The sequence below is a fragment of the Bos taurus genome, chromosome 24 (assembly GCF_002263795.3).
Source record: "Bos taurus isolate L1 Dominette 01449 registration number 42190680 breed Hereford chromosome 24, ARS-UCD2.0, whole genome shotgun sequence".
In the NCBI taxonomy this organism is placed as follows: Eukaryota; Metazoa; Chordata; class Mammalia; order Artiodactyla; family Bovidae; genus Bos; species Bos taurus.
The window spans coordinates 57,638,610-57,662,317 of record NC_037351.1 but is presented as its reverse complement, the minus strand read 5'-3'; the positions used below and the strand labels follow the sequence as shown (position 1 = coordinate 57,662,317).

General features: G+C 49.8%; 1 protein-coding gene across 6 annotated transcripts in view; it reads left to right on the top strand.

Moving 5' to 3' along the window:
- The window catches only part of ALPK2 (alpha kinase 2), a 132,624-nt gene that overhangs the window by 82,269 nt on the left and 26,647 nt on the right, over positions 1 to 23,708 (top strand). For 4 of the 6 annotated variants that reach the window (XM_005224149.5, NM_001192248.1, XM_059880788.1 and 1 more), the window contains 5 exons: positions 8,524 to 11,863; positions 17,974 to 18,121; positions 19,205 to 19,332; positions 19,429 to 19,464; positions 22,209 to 22,483. In XM_005224149.5, the coding sequence (XP_005224206.1) occupies positions 8,524 to 11,863; positions 17,974 to 18,121; positions 19,205 to 19,332; positions 19,429 to 19,464; positions 22,209 to 22,483 (3,927 nt within the window). Of the gene's footprint in view, positions 1 to 8,523; positions 11,864 to 17,973; positions 18,122 to 19,204; positions 19,333 to 19,428; positions 19,465 to 22,208; positions 22,484 to 23,708 lie in introns of those variants that run through there. The other 2 variants (XR_001494986.3, XM_010818825.4) reach the window with 2 other exon arrangements.

The following is a 23,708-nucleotide window of genomic DNA, read 5'->3' as shown; positions in this document are numbered from 1 at the left end:
GTTAGAATAACTGGTATATTTCTCTTTAACATGACCCAGTCCTAAGTCCTAAAGGCACACATTTCTGTGTCATTTTGCAAACATTAAATGTTTTAATGTCAAAGTGCTTAGAGCAGTGCCTACTGAGGCTTAAGGGCTACACAGGGCTTGGTGAGCATCGTTGGTGGTGGTGGTGCTGTTGCTTCCATCACCTGAGATACACAAAAACGCAAGCTCCCGGCTTGTGCTCTGGCTCACACCATGTTACCAGGCAAAGATAGCTCTGTGCACAGAGCCTGTAAGCTCTAGGAAAGGGCGTATGTCCATCATGGAAACCAGTCCTCTCCCAGGAAATCAAATTGGTATTTCAAAAACCTGACTTTCCCAAGAAATCGGGTAGGGTGGCAACCACAGCTGGCGGAAGATATCCTGTCTCCAGGGAGAGTCTGAAGGAAGGAGAAGGGGACGACAGAGGGATGTGAGATGGTTGGATGGCATCACCAACTCAATGGACATGAACTTGAGCAAACTCTGGGAGAAGAGTGAAGTAGAGGGAAGCCTAGTGTTCCTCAGTCGACGGGGTTGCAAAGAGTCGGACGCGACCGAGCGACTGAACCAACAGCAAGGAGGGTCTGGAATGAAAATTGGTCAAGTGAAGAGGGTGTTTCAGGACTGGAGATCTTATTTTTTGGCCACGCTGTGTGACTTGTGGGATCTTAGTTCCCCAATCGGGGAGCGAACCCTTGCCCTCAGCAGTGAAAGCGTGGAGTCCTAACCACTGAATCACCAGAGAATTCCCAGGATTGGGGATTTCAGATGTGGGACCTCCACCTTGTGTTTTCACATTCACAGCCTTAAGCAGAGCTCCTTTCTGGACATCCCAGCAACTCCTAAAAATAAACTCAAGTTCTTGAAATATTCTGGTTTGCCTTTAAGCTTTCTTTGGCTAGGGGACCTGGGCTATTTTCAGTTCCACGTCCCCAGGTGGTATGGATTTGATCTATCGAATGACAAATGACGCCAGGCCCATAGTGAGGGCTCAGCAGATAACTTGGGAAAGGTTAGCCGTGGGCGGGGCTGCAGCCAGCCAGGAGGCTGGGGAGTGGGGAAGCTCCCATTTAAAAATTCCTGGAACTGCAGGGGGAAACTGATGTGCAGACAGCTGTTGGAGGATATGGGACTATTTGTGTCTAGTCCAGATAAAGAGGAAACAACATTCAGGGAGCGTCTAAAAAGAGAGAAAATTGTACCATGCCTGGGGGGACCTGGCTGCCTATGGCAGGAATGCCCAGCTGAAGCAAAGATCTAAGGGGCTTAGCTCTCCTGGCTCTGGGTGGGTGCATGTGGCCTTTGAACCATGGCTTCTCCTTTGATCTGTCTTCTCACATTTCCCCGTCCTCCTCCCCAACCTCCTACTTCAAGTTCACCTTGCCCCAGGCCCTATTGATCCCCTGGCACTTTGACCAGCTCCCGAGACATGCAGTCCAGGAGCTACACCCGATGCCCTTTTTGACACTGTCCTTCAAACTAATCCCTGCCTGAAGCTGCCCAGTGCCTGCTGAAGGGCTCCAGGTGAACCTAACGTGCCTTTTCTTTCATCCTTCAGACATATACTTTCCTTTAGCATCAGTTAGGAAAGCTCTCAGCTGCAGTTAATAGCATAACCAATGACCAGTGGCCGTAAACAAGGACTCGGGGGGTAGAAGGGCTCAGTGTTGATCCAGTGGCTTAAGGATAGCTGCCACTTCCCAAGTCCATCCTTTTTGCTCCACCAGCTAGAGTATGACTGTTCATTCTTGTGGTTACCTCATGACTACAAGGTGATTATTGCAGCACCAGGCATCATCATCACAGGAAGAAGGAAGGGGTTAGGCAAGTTACCCACCATGTCTGTATAAGAAAAGCAAAACTTCCTTGAGAGTTCCTTATTGGAATCCCCCTTACTACTTAGCCAGAACTGACCCCCGGGCCCCCTCTAGCTACGCAGGAGACTGGGAGGACATGTGGTTTTCCAGCTTCCTTTAGTTGTAAGTGGCAAGGGAGAAAAGGGGGTTGAGCATGCTATTAGTCAACCAGAAGTGTCTACCATATCTGCCCACTCTAATGAAGTAGAGAAGTCTCCTGTGATTGCACTGGAAGTATCCAAGAATTATCTTAAGAGTTGATATGGAAGACAGCACCCTCTGGTTTGTGCACTGCAGGAATCTTCTCCAAGTGAAAGAGGATTTGGTGATGGCTTTTCCACTCCTGGAACAGAACCGTTTAAATTCCATCCATTTGGCCGTTAGCACGACTCGTCAAGAGTTGCTATCCATCTTTCCCCCTGTACATCTTGTCTCTTCAGCTGGATTATAAGCTATCTGAGAAGAGGGATCTTATCTCATACCACCTTCTATTGTTAGTTACTCAAATTAGTGTCATGTCCTTTGCGGCATCCAGGACACGCCCACTAATGAAGATAACCCCCGAACTTCATGGGGTGAGTGAAGAGACTACACACCTTCCGTGGAATCAGAGACTCACCTAGGAGGCAGAATTTTTTGGAAAGGCTAACAGACGGAAACAATGTGTTTATAGAACCCAGCATGTTGGCTAGAGATGGGATTGGAGGCTATTGTGCAAGCAGGGTGTAAGTTTTCAAGCTGCTTTTAAAACCAGGTTTGGGGGTGTTACTAAGTTTGGTCTACCCTTCCCCCTCCTTGTAATTCATTCATGTTCATTCATTCCACAATAGAGTCCCTACTAGGTGCTAAGGTTCCGAAAATTCAGCAAAGAATAACCTATTCCTACCCTTAGAGCTTGTGAGGAAGCTGATAAGTAAGCAGTCATAAGAAGCAGGATCACTATAGTCTCATACTCAATGTGTCTCAGCAGTTCAGAAGTTCTGAGTTTAAGTTAGAGGGCATTCCCAACCCTTGGGTGGGGCTTGCTTTAATTTCTCTTGGCTAGAAAACCTGAGTTGGAAAGGACTTTAGAATCAGCTGGGGCTTCCCTGGTGGCTCAGACAGTAAGGAATCTGCCTGCAATGCACACGACCCAAGTTCAATGTCTGGAGAAGGCAATGACCACCCACTCCAATATTCTTGCCTGGAGAATTCCATGGATAGAAGAGCCTGGCAGGCAAAAGTCCAGGAGGTTGTCAAAGAGTCAGACACGACTGAGTGTCACTTCTCAGTTTCTAGAATCAGTCAGTCTTGGCTTAAAATCCGAGTTCTGTCACTGACTGTGGGACCCAGGGGCAGATGTCTAACCCCTGACCTCAGTGACCTCACATGCCAGTTCTCCGTTACTGCCTCTCAGGTCTGGAAGCACCCTTCAATACACGCTTGGTGATCAGTTTCGTTCTCCCACTTCTGTAAAGTAAGCACCACGTGAAGCTCACAGTGGAGGCAGGGGAGGAGGAGGAGGCTTCCCATCTGCAGCATGGGCTGGGGAGACGGCTGCAGCCACAGGACCCAGACCCTGGTCCATCTGCGGCCTCGTAGCCTTGGCCTGGATGTATTTGCCCTGCAATCCTCTCTACTCCGAAACCACACTCTGCACGGCCAACCCTCCTGCTCGCACCAGCATCCACTGTCTCCCAATGCAGGCCTCTGTCATCCCCTCTCACTGTCCCCGCCAGGTGTAACCCACCCACCCACTGCCCCTGTGGGTCCCTGACTCCCTCTGACCACTGGCGCCCTGCCTACCCATGGAAGGCAGTGGTGTATGGCTCGCCCAGCAATTCCAGACCAGCAAATTCTCTGCTACCTGGTGGCCTGATTACACCTTTCCCGGCTCAGTCTATGCCCCTTGCAAGCGGTCCCTTCTCAGGGTTGTCCCTCCCTTAGGGCACCATGGGCTTTTCCAAGATCTCCCAGCTCTTCCTCTATTGCCGTTAACAACTCTTGCTACTCAGCTTCCGTTACCTGACCTACTGTGTGGTTTCTGTTTCCTGATTGGACTCAGGGTATTGAGATCAATGAAGAGATGCTAGTGTCTGTATCTCAGATTTATTTTACCCCTCGAATGAGAAAGCCAGCATAAAGCCTGTAGAGCACTGCTCCGCTCCTTAGAGGTGCTGTGTCTCCTGCTGCAGCTATGACTGTCTTTTCACAAAATAAGGGAAGCGAGTGTCAGTGGGTGCCAGGCACTTGACAGGAGAGTGCTGACGTGTGTGTGGTTAGCCTTAGAGGAAGAGACCAAGGGTCAGAGAGGCTAACGCGGTTACGAGGGGTCATGTGCGCAATGTGGGATTAAGCTGAAGCCGAGGTGGCTAGCCCTCCGAGTCCACACACCATGCTGGGTTTCCGACGAGAGCCCGAAACCCTCGTCCTCACCTGAATGAGAACAAATTTCCTACGTTAACAATCGCCCGAGTCTCCCTGCTCACTCCATGATGAGAAGAGCTGAGCAGCAGGAGAATCGTTCGCTGGAGGTCTTTCGTAATGACTTAACTAAGAGAGTGCCTCCTGAGAGAAAGGTCTGACTCATGCGAAAGGTGTGAGCCTGTGGTTTCCCTTTCTCTGAGCTGGCCTCCGGGGAGCCTGACCTTGAAACTGATGCTGGGAGCCTCGGCAAGTATGCATTGGGCTGTTAGAAGTGCCACTCGGAGAAAAATCCCATGGGTTACAACGTGGACTAAATGCTTCATCAGCAGTGGGACCAGTTTGTATGGCCGGTTGCTTGAACCTAACATCCCAAAGGCCAGCAGTCCTTATTCACTGATGCTTCTCCAGTCCCTAGAGCAGCTTGGTATATCAGTTCAGTTCAGTCGCTCAGCCGTATCTGACTCTTTGCGACCCCATGAATTGCAGCATGCCAGGCCTCCCTGTCCATCATCAACTCCCGGAGTTCACTCAAACTCACGTCCATTGAGTCGATGATGCCATCCAGCCATCCTCGGTCGTCCCCTTCTCCTCCTGCCCCGAATCCCTCCCAGCATCAGAGTCTTTTCCAATGAGTCAACTCTTCGCATGAGGTTGCCAAAGTACTGGAGTTTCAGCTTTAGCATCATTCCTTCCAAAGAAATCCCAGGGCTGATCTCCTTCAGAATGGACTGGTTGGATCTCCTTGCAGTCCAAGGGATTCTCAAGAGTCTTCTCCAATACCACAGTTCAAAAGCATCAATTCTTTGGCACTCAGCTTTCTTCAAAGTCCAACTCTCTCATCCATACATGACTATGAAAGTGAAAGTGAAGTCGCTCAGTCATGTCCGACTCTTTGCGACCCCATGGACTGTAGCCTATCAGGCTCCTCTGTCCATGGGATTTTCCAGGCAAGAGTGCTGGAGTGGATTGCCATTTCCTTCTCCAGGGGATCTTCCCCACCCAGAAAATGAACCTGGGTCTCCCACATTGCGGGCAGACGCTTTACCATCTGAGACACCAGGGAAGGCCATACATGACTATCAGTTCAGTTCAGTCGCTCAGTCGTGTCCGACTCTTTGCAACCCCATGAATCGCAGCACGCCAGGCCTCCCTGTCCATCACCAACTCCCGGAGTTTACCCAAACTCATGTCCATTGAGTCGGTGATGCCATCCAGCCATCTCATCCTCTGTCGTCCCCTTCTCCTCCTGCCCCCAATCCCTCCCAGTATCAGAGTCTTTTCCAATGAGTCAACTCTTCGCATGAGGTGGCCAGAGTACTGGAGTTTCAGCTTTAGCATCATTCCTTCCAAAGAAATCCCAGGGCTGATCTCCTTCAGAATGGACTGGTTGGATCTCCTTGCAGTCCAAGGGACTCTCAAGAGTCTTCTCCAATACCACAGTTCAAAAGCATCAATTCTTCGGTGCTCAGCCTTCTTCACAGTCCAACTCTCACATCCATACATGACCACAGGAAAAACCATAGTCTTGACTAGATGGACCTTTGTTGGCAAAGTAATGTCTCTGCTTTTGAATATGCTGTCTAGGTTGGTCATAACTTTCCTTCCAAGGAGTAAGCGTCTTTTAATTTCATGGCTGCAGTCACCATCTGCAGTGATTTTGGAGCCCAGAAAAATAAAGTCTGACACTGTTTCCACTGTTTCCCCATCTATTTCCCATGAAGTGATGGGACTGGATGCCATGATCTTCATTTTCTGAATGTTGAGCTTTACGCCAACTTTTTCACTCTCCTCTTTCACTTTCATCAAGAGGCTTTTTAGTTCCTCTTCACTTTCTGCCATAAGGGTGGTGTCATCTGCATATCTGAGGTGATTGATATTTCTCCCGGCAATCTTGATTCCAGCTTGTGTTTCTTCCAGTCCAGCGTTTCTCATGATGTACTCTGCATATAAGTTAAACAAGCAGGGTGACAATATACAGCCTTGACGTACTCCTTTTCCTATTTGGAACCAGTCTGTTGTTCCATGTCCAGTTCTAACTGTTGCTTCTTGACCTGCATACAAATTTCTCAAGAGGCAGGTCAGGTGGTCTGGTATTCCCATCTCTTTCAGAATTTCCCACAGTTTATTGTGATCCACATAGTCAAAGGCTTTGACATAGTCTATAGTGCTCAGTAAATATTCAAGTGGATGAATTTTACATGGTCAAGGATTTGCCATGTTTCTTTACATATGGGGCTTCACTAGGCTATCTTAAAGTAGGATTGTATTTTAAAAGGTAGAAGGAGGAACACGAGTGTATGGTAGTAAGTAGGAAAATGACTTTCATAAATCAAGGCATGACACACCATGGCTGTAACATGCCAGTGACCAAACTACCCTAGTCAAAGCTTGCTTGTCCTGTGTTCATCTTTCCCAGGCATTAGCCTCTTAGCTATCACCTATAACTCTAATGACTAGGAAAGTATGGTAACATCCCGGGGAACAGTGGCTTTTTAAACTGGAGCCCTGTGGAAAAAACTGTCCTGTGCCTGGCAGGGAATTCTACACTATAACTGGCTGGCACTGATGTTGTGATGATGGCAAGATCTTAAAATAAAGGACTGACATAGGTGGTGGAAACTCTGGCAGGGGAGGAAGGCTCAGAAGAGGGTCTTGGTGTTTTTAATCAGATAATCTCACTACACATCTCAAATCATGACTGGGAAGCTGCCCACACTTTCTATGCATAATCGTTCAGAAGGTTTGCGCTGTAGCTCACAGAAACTGAACCAAATTAGTAAGTGAAAAGAACATTCTCTACATATTATAGGTATTATAGAGAGAAAACCATGAACACAAACTCCTGGACACCTCAAAGGAAACCTTGCTTGCTTACTGGAAATAATTTATTTTCCCACTTCCATTTATCACAATGGAAAATATACAGACTGCTTCTTTTTAGAAACACCAGGATGTGAGCCAGCAGTGGGCCTGCCTGTGGTTAGTCTCTTAAAACAGTTGTCCCCAGAACAGAAGCAGACAAAGCCCAAAGTCTTTCAAACTTAGAGGTGTAGCGGGGTGAAGTTGGGCAGATCTGACTCAGCTGGTGTGTGGTGTTCAATACTGATTCCTTCACGTGTTTACGGAGCCCCTGCTGGGGACAACCTGTGTCTCAGCACAGAGTGGGCGCTCCCTGCCGTGGATGCTTTGCCTGCCACGTGTCCCCATCACCTGGGGTTCTTTCTAACACACTGGGGTGAAAGTTGCTCAGTCCAACGCTTTGCGACCCCATGGACTATACAGTCCACGGAATTCTCCAGGCCAGAATACTGGAGTGGGTAGCTTTTCCCTTCTCCAGGGGATCTTCCTGACCTAGGAATCGAACCAGGGCCTCCTGCATTGCAGGCAGATTCTTTACCAACACTGGAGGTGTTTGTTAAATGCTTGTTGACTCGACGAATGGCTCTAGCATCCATGGAGTTCACAGCATGGGAAGCTATACAGAATTTCTCGTTCAGTTAGCACTTCTACACCAATAAAATCTGAGGTAAATGAAAATTTAACTTAAGGTAGCCTTAATGTAAGGAAAGATGAATCACTGCTGGCAGCAAGCAGTATTTTAAGACTTTTTAACCTACCTGGGGCAGGAATGATGGGCAGTGCCGAAGACCAGTCATAACGCCACTGCCTCATTAGAGGTGGGTTCAAGGGCACACCTTCTCAGTAATCAACCAGCAAGCTGGCCTCAGGGGACAAAGATTGCTCTTTGTGGCAGGGGGCATGTGTAGACCTATAGCTGGTTCATGTTGATGTAGAAACTAACACAATAAAGTAATTATCCTTCAATTAAAAAAATCTAAAAATTCCTTTTTGCTACTTTACAGGCACTGCATGTTTTACTTATGATCATGTGAAGTTTCTGGAAAGATTCACATGAACTCTTGTGACTTAATCAAAAGTTTAGCAAATAATTTAACATAAATTCCATATTTTTTCCTGAGAAGGAAAAAAAATCGGTTGTCAGGTGGCCTTTTACTTATAATGGGAAATTTGAGGATCTCTTGCAACATAGAGTTGCATTTCTTCAAGACATCTCACGACTAGAGAGTTCGGGAATTATTGTTTAGATCTCAATTATTCCTTCTACTCTCATTGTTAACTAGAGTCATCGAGGATTAACACTCTTGGGATTGCAGTTAGGCCTATTGTGGGTCTCCCAGGAACAGTTCTATTAATACCATTTTTCATCTTCTAGGTACAAATTCAGGAAACAGTCAGGGAGCAAATCTCTCTCAGCCACATGCCGGCTTTCTCGGAGCCTACTGGGGAGGAGCCTACTTTTCCTGGGACCACAACAGAGTCCCTCCCCAACTTAGGAGGGATCGACAAAGAAAGTGCATCATTGGCCAAACACCCGGAGGTAGACGGTTGTACCCAAGGGGCACGGCATGAAGAAAACCAAGGTGACAACACGCTCAGACGTTCTGGAAGAGACCTGGGGCGTGTGCTGAGCATCCCAGAAGCCAGCAGTGAAGCCACGTCCCCCTGTGAGCTGTTGGGGCCTCCCCCCCAGCCCCAGGCTGCCTCTGCGTCCCCTGAATTTGCACATACTGTCCCCGCCCTGGAAACCATGTGTGCTGCTGGGCCAGGGGACGGAGTAGCTGTGTGTGGCCCGGAGCGTCTTGAAGCAGGTGACCAGGAAGCATGTGATATTGTGGGCTCTCCGGTTGGAGCCCCAGTTGGTAAACATTTGCCTCAAGAAATGTGCTCCCTGGACTTAGAGCTGGCAGGTCAAAGCAAACCACCTGATTTATGTCCTCCCGATGACAAGACTCTGGATGTTCTCTCTCAGACACAAGGTCCTGAGCCTCCCCAGACTACGTGCGGGAGCAGTGGCGAGAGAACCTCTCCCGACTCCCCTCTTTTCATCAGCACTTTCACCTGGAACATCTCACAAAAAGCCAGTAAAGGTGCCACCGGGGAGGATCTAGCCAACATAGAGGGTTCCGCCTCCACGTCGGCCTCCATAGTAAAGGCTGGCCAGGAGAGGCTGAGCCCCAGCCACTCAGGGGACCTTGAGGAAAGATGGCCTCCATCTCCAGAGAGCAGCTCTTCCGTTTGGGCCATAGAGGGCAGTGACAAGAACTCCAGCCCCGGTGCCCCGGACTCGGCAGACATACCGGCAGGTCATAGTCCAGTAACGAAGTTTCCTCGGGAGAAGCCCACAACACTAATTGCTGACGTTGAGTGTTCTGAGGTGACTGGGGCGAATAGCAACACATCTGCTCTTTCCGTTGCCCCGAAAGGCCACCCATCCAAATACCTCGCTGTTTCAGTTGCTGGGGACAGCCATGCAGGTGGCCCTGAGGAGAGTTCACCTCGGGCACCAGATGGAAGTGCTTCTCGACTTCCTTCCAGTGTACAGTTGGCTCATGTTTTTAATGGTTCCACAATCAAATCTTCAAGAGAGCTAGGACCCATGGCTCCCAGTGGACCCGGGATCCATGTCCGAGTTCCTCAACTCCCAGAGGGAGAGGGTTTTGGTGGCAGTTCCCCTCTTCAGATTAATAACCTGTCTAGAAAGAAGAGCCAGGCCAGGCACACAGCAGACACGAGGACCCTTGAAGAGAATTTCCAAGAAAAAGGAAGTGAAACGGCAGAGAGGGTCCAGCAGGGTTCTTCTGATGATAATTCCCAAGAAACTTTGCCCACGACATCTGTCGGACAAGTGGAAACAAACTTGGTGCCCTTGGACTGCTCGTCAGCCAGCTCCACAGAGAGGAGAGGGCAGAGCTCGGGCACTCGTGTGTCTGTGGTGGCTGAATCTCCAATGAAAGATGACAGTCAGCCTCTGAGCCAAGCTCCCCTTCTCTCTAATGTCCTTCTGGACAAGTCTAAAGAGAGAAGTCCGGGATGTTGGGAAGCGGGTAAAAAGCTGAAGATCATAACTCTAGAGGCTTCTGTTTCAGAAACCTGGCCACTGGGACAGCTGACAGATTCTGGGTTCAAGGGGATGGCCGCTGGTCTCATTCCTGACAGGATCCGGGCAATTCCTGATGTTCTAAAGGCGGGTGCTGCCGTGCCTAAACCGGGCCCCTCTAAGACAGCATCAGCCTGCAGTCCTCAGGTAGAGTATAGCTCAGCAATTGCTAATAACCGAAAAATCCATAAAAGGGAAGAACGAGCTGGCTGTGCAAGTTGGAGTTGTCTTTCCTCCCAGTATTTGAGCCAACGCAGATTCCTGGAGTCATCTGTGGACCCTGTAGAGGGAAAGAAAGTCTGTGTCACAGGCTTGCTCCCAGAGGCTTTCAGAACTGGAAGGAAGGAAAATGCTAACCGTGTGAGCCAAAATCGAGATGAAAACCGACTCAAGAGGGATCGCCCCGCCTTCTTTAAGCAGCTCCTGTCCTGCCCTAACATCTTGGAGTCCTCTGTGGACCCCACTGATGAAATGAGTGTGGGCTGGGCCAGGGTGGAAACACCAGAGCCTTCTGAGTCCACACTGGGGGCCATCGCAGTGGAGAATAAACCAAAGGGTGGACACTTGGACCAGAGGCTGGAAGTCCAACCTGCCATCTTGCAAGTTCCGTGTGCCCAGCAAAGTGGGGAAACCCCTCCAAGTGAAAACGGCACCAACCAAAACCAAGGGGACTGTGTGGGATGGGAGGCAGGACAAAGTCGCCGTGAGAGAGCAAAGGGGGACATGCGTTCTGCCATTTTGCCAGTCCCAGGCGCTGTGCAGGGTGGGGAGGCGATGCCAGGGGCACACATCAGAAGCCAAGTACAGGAAGACGGGGAGAGGCGCTCAGGGGGGCCTGGACGCAGTAAAAGCAACGGAGCAGCATTAGTGTCCCCCGCCCTCGCTCTCTCTGGCGGTCTTGCCAGGGTGAACCCCCCATCTGTTGGAGTCACTACTCACAGCTTCACAGCTCGGAGTGATGACCTTTGTGAGGAGGACTCCGTGGAGCCCAGAAACCACGAGCATGCCTTTTCTGACTCAGAGGAAAGGCGAGCTATGAAGAGTGAGTGGAAGCAAGCGCCCTCTTCCAGGGGTCTCACCCGGGGGCCTTTTACATCCTCTCCTGAAAGAAGAGGCATCGCAGACTTTTCAAGAAGCCACAGAATTGAGGAACGTGAGATAGAGGAGACCCCCGCTGGGGAAACCAAACCCACAGGCACATCTGGCTCCCCGGCGGGGCCCCTGGCATCTGTTTCCGGAGTACATGCGTCAGCGAAAGCTCCTAACATGCTGCTGGATCCCTACCAGCAGGGCTCCACCCTGGGCCATGGGAAAAAGTCGGGGGAGGAGGAGAAGGTTGGCCCCGTGGCGGCCCAAGCCAGCCATCCACCCCCGCCAGCAGCGATGAAGTCACCGGAGGTCAAGGAGAAGCAAAAAACCCCAGGAAGTGGACACTTAGCTGAGGGGGTAAAGAAGAAAATTCTGTCCAGGGTGGCCGCCCTGAGGCTGAGATTGGAAGAGAAGGAGAAGGTGAGAAGGCACTCGGTCTTTGAGAGTCCTAAGCCTGAAACGTCGGTCTCACGCACAGATGAGAAAGGAGAGCCCCAGAGGCCACCTTGCCAAAGCGAAGGGAGAGGTGAGGGCTGTGTTGCTTCCTATCGTAGTTTGTGTTTGTGGACCTTGATGGCAAGCTTGCGTGTCCTCCTGCGCCCTTGTAGTTAGGGTGCATGTCCGCTGGGCAGGCACTGGATGCTGGGACCAAGTGGTCTGACGTGTAGGCTGGTGGGTCTCAAACGTGAGTGACCTTGGGCTCCCCTAGGGGGCTCGTCTAGAGAGATGTTCAACTCTTTGGGACCCCATGGACTGTAGCTCTCCAGGCTCCTCTGACCATGGGGATTCTCCAGGCAAGAAAATACTGGAGTGGGTTGCCATGCCCTCCTCCAGGAGATCTTTCCAACCCAAGGATTAAACCCAGATCTCGCACATTGAAGGCAGATTCTTTACCATCTGAGCCACCAGGGAAGCCCATGAATACTGGAGTGGGTAGCCTATCCCTTCTCCAGGGAAACTTCCCGATGCAGGAGGTCTCCTGCATTGCAGGTGGATTCTTTACCAGCTGAGCTACCTGGGAAGCCCATTAAGACAGATAGCTGGGCCCGACCTAGAGTTTCTGGTTCAGGAGAAAGTGGATTTCTACTGAGCTCCCAGGGGATCTACTGGGAGTCCCCCTGATCCAGGCTGCCTGTAGGTAGGCTTAACTGAGGGAGCACACGGTGAAGATGCTTCCTGTTTAATTATCCTTCAAAAAACAGTAAAGAAATAAGCATTAGACTGCAGTAGCCCAGGTGAGAGATGACTTGGATCAAGATGGTAGCAATGCATAGCAGTGACTAGTGATGACATTCTGTAGATGTTTTGTAGGTAGGAACCACAGGATCCGCTAACAGATTGGATGGAGGCTGTGAGAGAAAGAGAAGGCAAGGATGACTCCGTGGTGTTAGCCTGAGCTACTGTTGAGTTGCGGGGTTGCTGTTTACTAAAACAGGAAGACTGGAGGAGGAGCTAGTTGTTCTGTTAAAAAGGTCCAGAACGAACTTTTTCTAAGTGTGCAGTTGTGTCAGGGCTCAGTGCTGAGGCCAGGAAAGGACCACAGTATCAGCCATCAGGGATCCCGAGGTGGTTGTTTTCTGTTGGAGTGCCGTGAAATTTGGGGACTTTAGTAACTGACATTAAGCTCATGCCGTCTCTAACATAGCCTTTGGATGTCTTTGAGGCAGTGAATTTTGTAATGCCTTGTTCCTTTGTTGTTAACAAATGATTTGTACTAAGAGGCTTTATCATGTCATATAAGAGGACTGAACTTTCAGTCCCACTCTTACCAACATGGGCGTGTTCCTTTGGGTACGTCATGGTTTTGGTGGTGGTTTAGTCAATAAGTTGGGTCTGTCTCTTTTGCAACCCCGTGGACTGCAGCCCGCCAGGCTCCTCTGTCCATAGGAATCTCCAGGCAAGAATAATGGAGTGGGTTGCCATTTCCTACACGAGAGGATCTTGCTGACCCAAGGATAGAACCCAAATCTCTTGCGTCTCCTGCGTTGGCAGGAGCTTTCTTTACCACTGAGCCACCAAGGAGCTCGTTGGTGCTTTTAACACTGGAGGCCCTCAAAGAGGTGAATGGGAATTCCGTGGTGCGGGAAAGTTTAAAAACGCTTTCTAGGGGGAAAACCAGACTCCAAAGTTTGGGAAACCAAGTTTGCTCAGAGCACAGTGTATCTAGAAGGAGGTCTGAATGGGAGCTGAAGATTGCTGAGATGGGAGGGGAGGTGTTTGCTAGACTGACTTACTCCCACGGAAGAAGGTGCTGCAGACACAGTGAGAGAGGTGTTCAGCCCTCGTGTGGCCCGTCAGCATCAGGAGCCGTTGAACGGCAGAAGGCTGGCGTTAGGTTTAGAGGAGGAGAGGGACGCTGGTTGTCCAAGTCCATGTCTCTGACTTTAATAGAACAGTTACATCTGAGCCCAGTTACAGGCGACAACACGCGTTTTAGTTTTTTCATCTATTTTTGGCTGTGCGAGGTCTCTGTTGCGAGAACTCTTCTCTAGTTGGGCTCTCAGGCTTCTCGGTGCAGCGGCTTCTCTTGCTGAGGAGTGCAGCCATCAGTAGCTGTGGCCCACGGGCTTAGCTGCTCTGTGGCATCTTCCTGGACCAGGGATTGAACCCGTGTCTCCTGCATTGGCAGGCGGATAATCTTTACCACTGAGCCACCAGAGAAGCCAAACGCTGGAGTTTTGGTGAGAGGGAGGAATAAGTTTTGTATGGAAAGGAGATTGAAGATGCCAATTTTAGGAGACGGAAAGGCTCTGGGGCAGCGTACATTCTGTATCTTGCACTTGCGGCTCTTCACTGTGCTCGCTTCCAAAGGCGGGGCAGGCCAAAAGGTGGAGAAGACGGCTGGGGTGTCCGTGGCCGGGAGGCTCTGCGCTCCGGGACAGGTAGCTTGGGTGGAATCTGTCACGGCCCTGTGAGAAGACATCTTTAGTGCATAGTGAGTGGCTGTGTACTTTCTGCCTGTTACGATGTTACTTCAAATAAAAGATTAAAAATTCAAAACATCAACCAGTGTAGCTAACTGGTATAATTAGACCACATGCTAAACAGGATTTACAGAAAAACATTTAGGTACAATCTGGGAGTCTCCGTGTAACCATTTTTTGCATTAAAAGTGGCGTGGGTTTTCTTTCAAATTTAAGTATAAAACTTCTTTCCATCTCACCCTGCCCTTTGAGTCTGAAGTCCCCAGGGTCTCTGTTCCAGGTTTCAGACCCCCGGGGGCTCAGAGTCCTGGTAACTGCAGTCAGCTCTGCTTTGCTTGGGGGAATCGCATCGACGCCAGACTCCATCCCATAACCCAAGATCCCAGCCACCGCTTTCCGAGCTCTTTCGCACAAAACCTGGTAAAAGTCAGAAGAGATGGTGGCCAGGTAACACGCTGGCCCTGGACTGGGGCACAGCGCTGCGAGGCTCCTCTTAGCAGAGACCTCACTCCCCGTCTGCGTCAGAGGGGCCCGCAGCCTCGGCTGCAGAAAAGGATCACACATGAAACAACTTCCCCAAGAGGCATCCAACCGCATTCTAGTGATAGGTTTCAAAACATTTAAGGAGTAGAACTGTGCTTTAAAGACTCAAGTGGTTTCAGCCCAGAGGCGGCGGGGGTGGCCGACTTGTTTGGAATTGTGTGTCTCCGCGGGACAGAGGACTGACCAGGTGCTGTCGGAGGGTTGCTGTCGGAGGGTTTGATCTCGAGCTGCTCGGCCTCCCCAGGGCGAAGGGCTGCAGCCCCGGGAAGCACAGCCTTGGGGCGAAGAGGCGGTGTTGAGTGTGAGGGATGACTTGGATGACTGAAAGAGGACAAACCGAGGAAACCTTGATACTCAAAGCTTAGTGCAGCCAAAGCTTTAGTCACCAGGGGACTTCTCAATCCTTTGCCTTCAACACTTGGCCAGAATATACACACAAGATAAACCCAGCTTCACTCCTGGGCCTCGGTTCAGCTCCTTCATCTGTTTTTTTTTTTTTTTTCCCCATCCCTCCCACACAAAAGGGGGCCCTCTCCCAAAGCCCCGTGGCCCTCATTCAGCTCAGCTGGCCATGTTATGCCTTGCTCTGAACCCCCTACCCTGGTTTCGGTCTTCAGAACCCACAGCCGGCTGTGGGCAGGGCTGGCAGACTTAGGAACACTTAGGTGTCAGGAAATCCTCCATGAAGGGTCCTGGAGGAAATGTGTCCCAGGTGGGCGATGGGCGTGGTCAAGACCCTGGACCAAGATCTTGACAGCGGGGGTCAGGGCACCTACATGGTGGCCACCTCGGGCCAGATGAAGCGAGATGGGTTTTGTCATCTGTAGGACTCGGTATATCTCATCTTTCTCCCGTAATATCGTTAGTGCCCGGAGATACTCTCTAATTGAAGAACTCTTTACCTGAGCATCCCATATTACTTCTGGGAAGAAAAATAAGCTTTTAAAAACACATTATATAGCCAAGCCAAGTCTGTTGCCAAGAGAGGGGAGGCACACTGACGATTTCACAGCAGTGGAATCTGAGGCAACAGAGCAAACAGCCTCAGTGTTGATGGCTTTTGGCTGTGGATTATATAACACAACCACAGCTGTGTAATTGTGGAACTTGGCGTGTGATAGACCACCCCCCACCTGTCCGGTAACCTCAGTACCTGCCGTGTTGTTCTGACCACTGGGTGTTAGCCATCCTCCTCTGGTCTATGCTGCCGCCCAGTGGCTACCCTGAGTAATTACACACTCACCCGGTGTGCCAAGCTCTCCTCCCTGATTTGGTTTTTTTCAAGATCACGATTTCCTGAGAGGGATGGATATTTAATATACATTGTCGTGGCTAAGTCGTGTGTCTGATTCTGTGATCCCATGGTCTGTAACCCACCAGGATCCTCTGTCCTTGGGATTTCCCAGGCAAGAATACTGGAGTGGGTTGTCATTTCCTTCTCCAGGGGATCTTCCCCATCCAGGGATTAAACCTGTGTCTCCTGCATTGGCAGGCGGATTCTTTACTGCTGAGCTATCAGGAAAGCCCATTAACATTCCTACTCCTGTTATAACTTATAAAAAATACATTAAGGATTATAAGTTCACTACTAAAAACAGTTTTAGCAAAAAATAGAATATCAAGTCTGTCTTAAATGAATTAGATAATCTACCTTTAGACATACCCGATCATCCATGATTTTAAAAGGTGACGTTCAAAGAGCCCTGAATGTCACCTAACCCCGGGCACTTGTTTCTGTATTGCTGCTATTTGATTCAGGCAGACAGTTCTGCTAATTGATAGCGGACATCACTGAAATCCATTAGGATATCTTCAGCAAAGACAACTGTGATCAAAGAGCAAGATGGATGAATATTCAACAAATAACTTACTGGGGTTTTTTCAAATACTTATCTGGCTGTGCTGGGTCTTAGGGGCACCATGGGGAAGCCTGCGTGTGTCGCGCGGGGATCTTTTCATTGTGGTACATGACACACTAACTGTGGCTCAAGGGCCCAGTTGCCCCTTCAGCACGTGGGGTCCTCCCAGACCAGGGATCAGACCCGTGTCTCCTGCATTGGTAGGCTTGATTCCTAACCACTGGACCCTCAGGGAAGACCCCAGCAAATAACTTTTGCTAAGATGCCTTTTGCGCCTGGCGTTGGGCCATGCTGCGTGGCTGGTCCAGGTTTCATTCTGCTCCCCAGTCCGCAGCTCGACGTTCACCTGGCTGTCACCTCGCAGCATCTTTGTCTGGTCAGGTTCTGTACACTAGGTGTCGACAGCCGTCCTTTCCATGCTTTTTTTTTCAATCTCAAGTTCTTTTTCACCTTGTGCGTTGCAGAGCTCAAGGAATTTTAGGTAGCGAAAAGTGGGACTTTTTTTTAAGAGTTCATATCCAAATCATACTAGCTGTCTTTAATAAATTTACAAAACCAGAAAGTTGACAAATTAAGAGGTTGAGGAATCTTCAAATAAAGCCAAGGGTCTTTTAGCATTTGTTTAGTGGTAAATAGACTCTACAATTGCTTCATCTTCTTTGATTTCTAAGAGCAGAGAAGAAATTTTCAAAATGGAGTCTTAATTTCTGCCTTAATCATTATTTCTAGGATTTACATGATTTCTCCCAAACTAGAAGCAACACTGTTTAAAAGGTGGCACACATCAAAATTAGGAAACAAAATCCTAATGATCATGGGAGAGTCACTTTCTGTTTCACATTAAAGTAGATGTATTTCAGAGGGCGGTGTTTAATAGGCAGCCATTCCACATTGCCTGACAGGTGGGATTAACTACATCAAGATCTTTTCATAATTGAAAAGCGTGCTTATTGCTCCTTAACACACTCAAAGCAAATTCTCTGTGTCTGCCGAGCATGCCAAGGTGTGTGTGTGTTAGTCACTAAGTCCTGTCTGACTCTTTGCGACCCCATGGACTGTAACCCATCAGGCTCTTCTCTCCACGGGATTGGGAGGGCTGAAAAGGGAGTTTTCGATTAGACTGACTTGTTCATTTCCTATCTGTTTAGGAAAGTGACATCTCCCTCCAGACACTAGGTTTCCTCATCAATTAATGGAGGATAATAATGATCTGTCTCTTGGCTTTGAGAGAATTTGATAAAACAGGAAAGTCTAAAAGCTCTTCTGCACTTCTCATAAGAACACCGACCTACAAGTTTTCTCCTTTCCAGCTCCAGTATTACTGAAAAAGATCCAAGCTGAGATGTCCCCTGACCACTCTGGAAATGTAAAGTTGAGCTGCCAGTTTGCAGAGATTCATGAAGATTCTACCATCTCGTGGACAAAAGATTCAACATCGATAGCCCAAGTGCAGAGAAGGTGCGTTATCCGCCCTGGCTACTTTTCACAGTTTATTTCACAATGTGGTTCTAAAGGAAAGGAGTAAATCACAGGAAATAAAGGAAGGTCGAAGCAGAAACCCCACACCCACAGTGTCCAAGAGGAGTGACAGGTACCTGGACAGGGAGGAGAGCAGAGGGCGCTCACCCGCTGCAGCCACGAGCCCCTTTCATCCTCCAAAAGCGGGGACGCCCGTCAATCATCTTCTGAGGTTCCGTGGTCCCAAGATTAAAGAGCTCTCCTGCCTCCCAGTGCAACTCGCTGTCCTCATAAATTCCCATTAACCTGACAAAAAGCTCAGACGAAGCTAAGAAGGTAAATCAAAAGAAAAAACCAATCTGAGGTTATGGAAAAGTGGCATCTCCCAAGGGTGGAGAGCCGCCATCTCTAGGATGGGGATACCAGTTTCTATCTGGGGCCCCAGGTTTACTAGAGGAGATGAGGGGGGAGATGAGCGAGCGCATCGTTGCTGAGAATCCCCCGGGTAGAGTGACCCGCCCTAAATTAGCCCCTCTCTAGCAGTAAACGCTCGCTCAAGTGAGCTGGTGAATCAGGCTTCGTCTGTCGCCCCTGAGGAGGTGTGGCTCCTTCTGGAAACAGATCCCCTGGTTCGATGGAAGCCAGTCTAACTTAATCCTCACAAGCTTCTGCCAAAAGAGATCCCAGTTCAGCTCCCCAAGTGTTCTTAAGCCCCTAGTCTTGTCACAAGTCAGCTGAAAGTGAAAGCTCAGTTGTGTCCAACTCTTTGCAACCCCATGGACTGTAGCCTGCCAGGCTCCTCTGTCCATGGAATTCTCCAGGCAAGAATACTGGAGTGGGTTGCCATTTCCTTTTCCATAAAAAGTGAGGCAAATCAGTTTTCTGTATGATTAAGTGTCTGCTTGGAACACGTCTTTGTAAACTGCTCCAGATGCAGCTATGGAAGACTCGAACTCTAGATTTGTCTCTATAACATCACTCCAGAAAAAATCTGACTGGGCTATGATTGAAATAAAGCTGCTTTGCCTAAAAGTGCAACTTCAGAGCAATGATGCTTGTCCATGTCCGTGTCCCCCACTGCAGAGCAGGAGACAACTCCATGGTGAGCTTGGCCATCCTTCAAGCCAGTCAGAAGGACCAGGGCCTCTATTACTGCTGCATCAAGAACAGTTACGGGAGAGTGACCGCTGAGTTTAACCTCACCGCCGAAGGTAAACCTCAGCTTTGCCATTTCCAGTGAAAGCCACTAGCCCCTGTCAGCTCTGGGATGCTCATTGGTGCTGAAGGCTTTCTCTTCTGTCTTCTAGTTCTCAAACAGCTCTCAAGTCACCCAGATGTTAAAGGTAAGCGAATCTGAGCCCAGTGTCAGTGGAAGTGGGTGCACCCTAAACCATGAGACAGCTTCTAGAGACGAAGGCAGAAGCAAGTGTCCATCAGCATTCCTGACGAAGCAGGAGAGGGCTCAGGAATTGCCTGGGAAACCAGGGAAACTCATAAGCTGTTTCAACCTAATCGCAGGGCCTACGACGAATGGGTTAGGCTACAAGTGCCCAGGGGGAGTTAAGATCAGACTGTAGCGGTGCCGTCCTTGGGACCATGTGGTGGGGGTGGGGGTGGGTTGGGGTTTAACTTTCTCTGTGAAGCACCGGCTGTGCATCCAGCCACCTCCATGGGATTTTTCAGCCTCTGGCACTTTCACAGTGCATTTTGGTTCTGCCTTTTTTTTTCTTTTCTATCGGACTAGCAGTTGCACTCGCTGAGCAGATTCTCAGAGAGTCAGATGTCTGGGAGAATAAGTCCATTCATTTGCATCTTAGTAGAAGTGAGAGGTGGACTTCTGCGCTTTCTTACGGCATTAATGCACCGCTGCTGCAGCAGCGAGCTAACAGCTGCCCTGGGGCTGCCGCCGAGTCCATGCACTGCTGCTGCAGCAGCGAGCTAATGGCTGCCCCTGACACACAGGCTGCCCGGGGCCGCTCGCCGAGTCCATGCGGCCTTGCGTCTCCTCTTGGGGACAGGTACTCACTGCAGTAGGTCATCTGCTGGCCAGTTTCTCACAACCCGCCTGGGGGGTGGGGAGGCCCTGATCTGCAGTTTGCTAATCTCCGTGATGCAGGCACTCACCGCGGCCAAGGTTACACTGCCCGTTTGTACTATGTATGCTGATTTTTTTCTTCCCCTAAGCAAACTAAAATCCTGAGATCTTTGAAAACAAGCTAGTACAGACATCAAGATGCAGTAACATCTAGTAATTAAAGACAAGGGGCTGGGATCTCGACTTAAATGGTCTATTAAATGTTGTGACTTATCCAAAACAGACTTAAATGCAGTCTCCTCACAAACCATTCAAACACTGCATACCTGTGTGTCATATGCTTGTATAAGTTTATAATCCTCTCCCTACATCTGTCTCCATCCCCCTGAAGTCTAAATATGCAAAAGAATATCCTTTTCTCCTATCAGAAAAAATCAGAAGAAGGGGTTCTGTCTCGTAAGCTGCTTAGCACCAGTGGGCATTCCCCATCGCAGATTCTTGCTCCGACCTCGTTAATTTAGGTTTGCAGAGACTCATTTCTCAAGGATTTTACCAGTCAGGAATGAGATCCTAGTGGGGGTGAGGTACTGGTCTCTGCAACCGTAGTGCTGTGACTGCCACCATTGGGTGGGAGCCTGGACCCTGAAGACGTCACCTTCTCCATGTGACCCAGGGGTCTGATTTCTATGGCTGGGGAGGCCGTACCTTCCTCTGCTTCCTGTGTACCTTCTGATAAAGAAGCGTCAAGTGACTTCACCTGGAGGAATCGCCCCTAGACACCTTATTTAAATCTCCAGAAGAGGCACATATAATTTCACAAGTTGATCTCTAACTAAAAATCTAATAAAACCAAGCTGGTGGGAGCGCCCAAAAGGAATGACTCAGAGCTAGAACGACTTAATGATGGTACACAGGGCTTCAGAGAGAAGTTCTAAGATGCATCTTTCTTATAGTTTCTCCTGGCTAAGTAGACATTCCTGGAAGTCACGGACAGGATTATTGAGGATGGTGGAGTTCGTGCTTGTCGTGTATTTTTTCTTAGGGGAAGTTGCCCATCCCCACCCTTGTACGCTGCTGCTGCTGCTAAGTCGCTTCAGTCATGTCCGACTCTGTGCGACCCCATAGATGGCAGCCCACCAGGCTCCCCCGTCCCTGGGATTCTCCAGGCAAGAACACTGGAGTGGGTTGCCATTTCCTCCTCCAATGCATGAAAATGAAGTTGTTCAGTCATGTCCAACTCTTAGTGACCCCATGGACTGCACCCTTCCAGGCTCCTCCGTCCACGGGATTCTCCAGGCAAGAGTACTGGAGTGGGGTGCCATTGCCATCTCTGAATGATACAGCTGCTAGAAAACTTTTTACAGAGAGATCCAAGATGATTCTACTGTGTTTCAGTTTCTCTTCAGAGGGAACTCTTTTCTTGTTTTGGGTTGTACCTGCCTACTTCTTTAATCTACCACAGGCATTCTTAAGAGGCAGTAACACCCACAAGCAGACAAAATTGGGTCTTGGGGAGGCAAAAAACTTATTTTTGTTCACAAAGCACAGATGTATATATAGTACATAACCAGATACACAGCACCTCTGTGGCAGTCACGTCTTATGAGGAGCAATTACGGGGGTGGGAAGGCTGAAAAGAATCCTTGCAAGGAGGCAATAATGAAAAAAGAAAACTGGGAAGCGCTGAGCTAGCAGATCTTGTCAATTCTTGTTCCCTCTTCCACATTTCGCTCATCTTTTCCGCTTGCCTTTAATCACCTGGCCTGATCCTGTTCACACTTTCTAGACCTGTCTACAGTCCTTTTTCTGGCCTCGCCAGCTTTGCCCCACTGTCCTCCAGTCCCCTGGGGGCCTTGCCTTGCTCTATATCCTCAGTGACCACCTCCCCCACCTCCCCGTCAAGCGCTGCCTCTGCTGGGAGTCCAGCAGGGCTCCAGCTCCCTGCGTCTGTGGGTCAGCCTTGCCCTTCGCTGTGCCTGTATGGGGATGCTCCTCAGCCAATGAGCAGGGCTGGGGGTGCTTCCGTGCAACGGAAGCTGTGTTGTGTTCTAGTATATGAAGAGATTGAATTCAGCCAGCTCATCTTCCGAGAGGACTTCCTCCGTGACAGCTACTTCGGGGGCCGCCTGCATGGCCAGATCGCCACGGAGGAGCTGCACTTCGGGGAAGGCGTCCACCGGAGAGCCTTCCGCAGCAAGGTGCTGCGCGGCCTGACGCCGGTCTTCAAGCCCGGCCACGCCTGCGTGCTCAAGGTGCACAACGCCGTCGCCTACGGGGCCAGAAACAACGAGGAGCTCATCCAGAGGAACTACAGACTCGCCGCGCAGGTGGGTCCGCCCGCCCTGAGGGTGCCGCTCGAGGTGGGAGCCGGACCCAGGTAACCCGAGGTGAAAGTCCGACTCAATTTGATGTAAGCGTCGCCAGAAGCGTGTCTTTCTCCATGGTTACTAGACCAAGGCCAAATGCTAGAAATCAAACCTTGGTCTTGTCTCCACGAATTCTTGGCCTCGTGCAGCCAGGTGGGACTTGCCTGTGTCCGGAGGTGCCTCGCCAGTTTCTACCTGGGCTGGGATCACTTCCAGGAAGGCTTCCTAGGAAGCCCCGTCAGATCCCCGGGGCCTTGAATCTACCTGGACACAGAATGATATGGGATGCCAGGATTCTCAAAGGACACCTAAAGTGACCCCATGGACTGCAGCCCGCCAGCCTCCTCTGTCCATGGAATTCTCCAGGCAAGAATACTGGAGTGGGGTTTGCCATTTCCTTCTCCAGGAAAGGACAACCAAAGTCAAGGGTAATTTCTGGAGGCTTCTGATTGGTTTTAGGGAAGAGGAAGGGGGCTGGGGTACAGTCCAAAGGGTCAGCGTTTGTCCTGGTTCCTGCCTTCCTGAGTCATGTTCAGTATCCGCCCATAAGCTATGGAGGAAGATGGAGCCAAGTCTAAGCTCCTTCCTGTGTTGCTGGGTGGCGGTACCCTTGAGGCAAGAAGGGAGTGGGGTAGGGGGGAGGGAACACAGGCTTCTCCCCCACATCATCCCCGCCCTGTCCATGAATTTCACTCAATGCCAGGGCTGGCCGAGCTTTCAAGAGAGCTGGGTATAGCTCTTTCACAAACCAGGGGCCCTTAAATTTTTTAACCCATAAAATGAATAGGCCAGACTCAGGTCTCTTGGGTGCTCTCAAACATCATCCATCCGGGGTTGTCTCAGACGTGGAGATGGTCCTGTGGGCTTGGTGCTCGTGAAGACAGCCCCTCTCCTCTGAGCACAAGATTCTGCCACACATTCCTTTCTCTTCCGAGTCTATCCTCCTCAATTTGCTTTCAGGGAGTATTCCTTCCATCTGAAGTACCGTCTGGTCCAGTCATGGAAAATCCCCCAGCATCCAGATGCCCACTTAGAAAAGCCCTACAGACTAGGAAAGCAGAATCCAGTTTGCTTTTCCTAAGCCAACAATCTTGGCGAGGTGTTCGTTACTTACAGCTTGTTATACCTTTTCAAAAAAGAGAATCTTAGTCGGGAGAACTCATGGGAAACCCAACCATCCGCACAC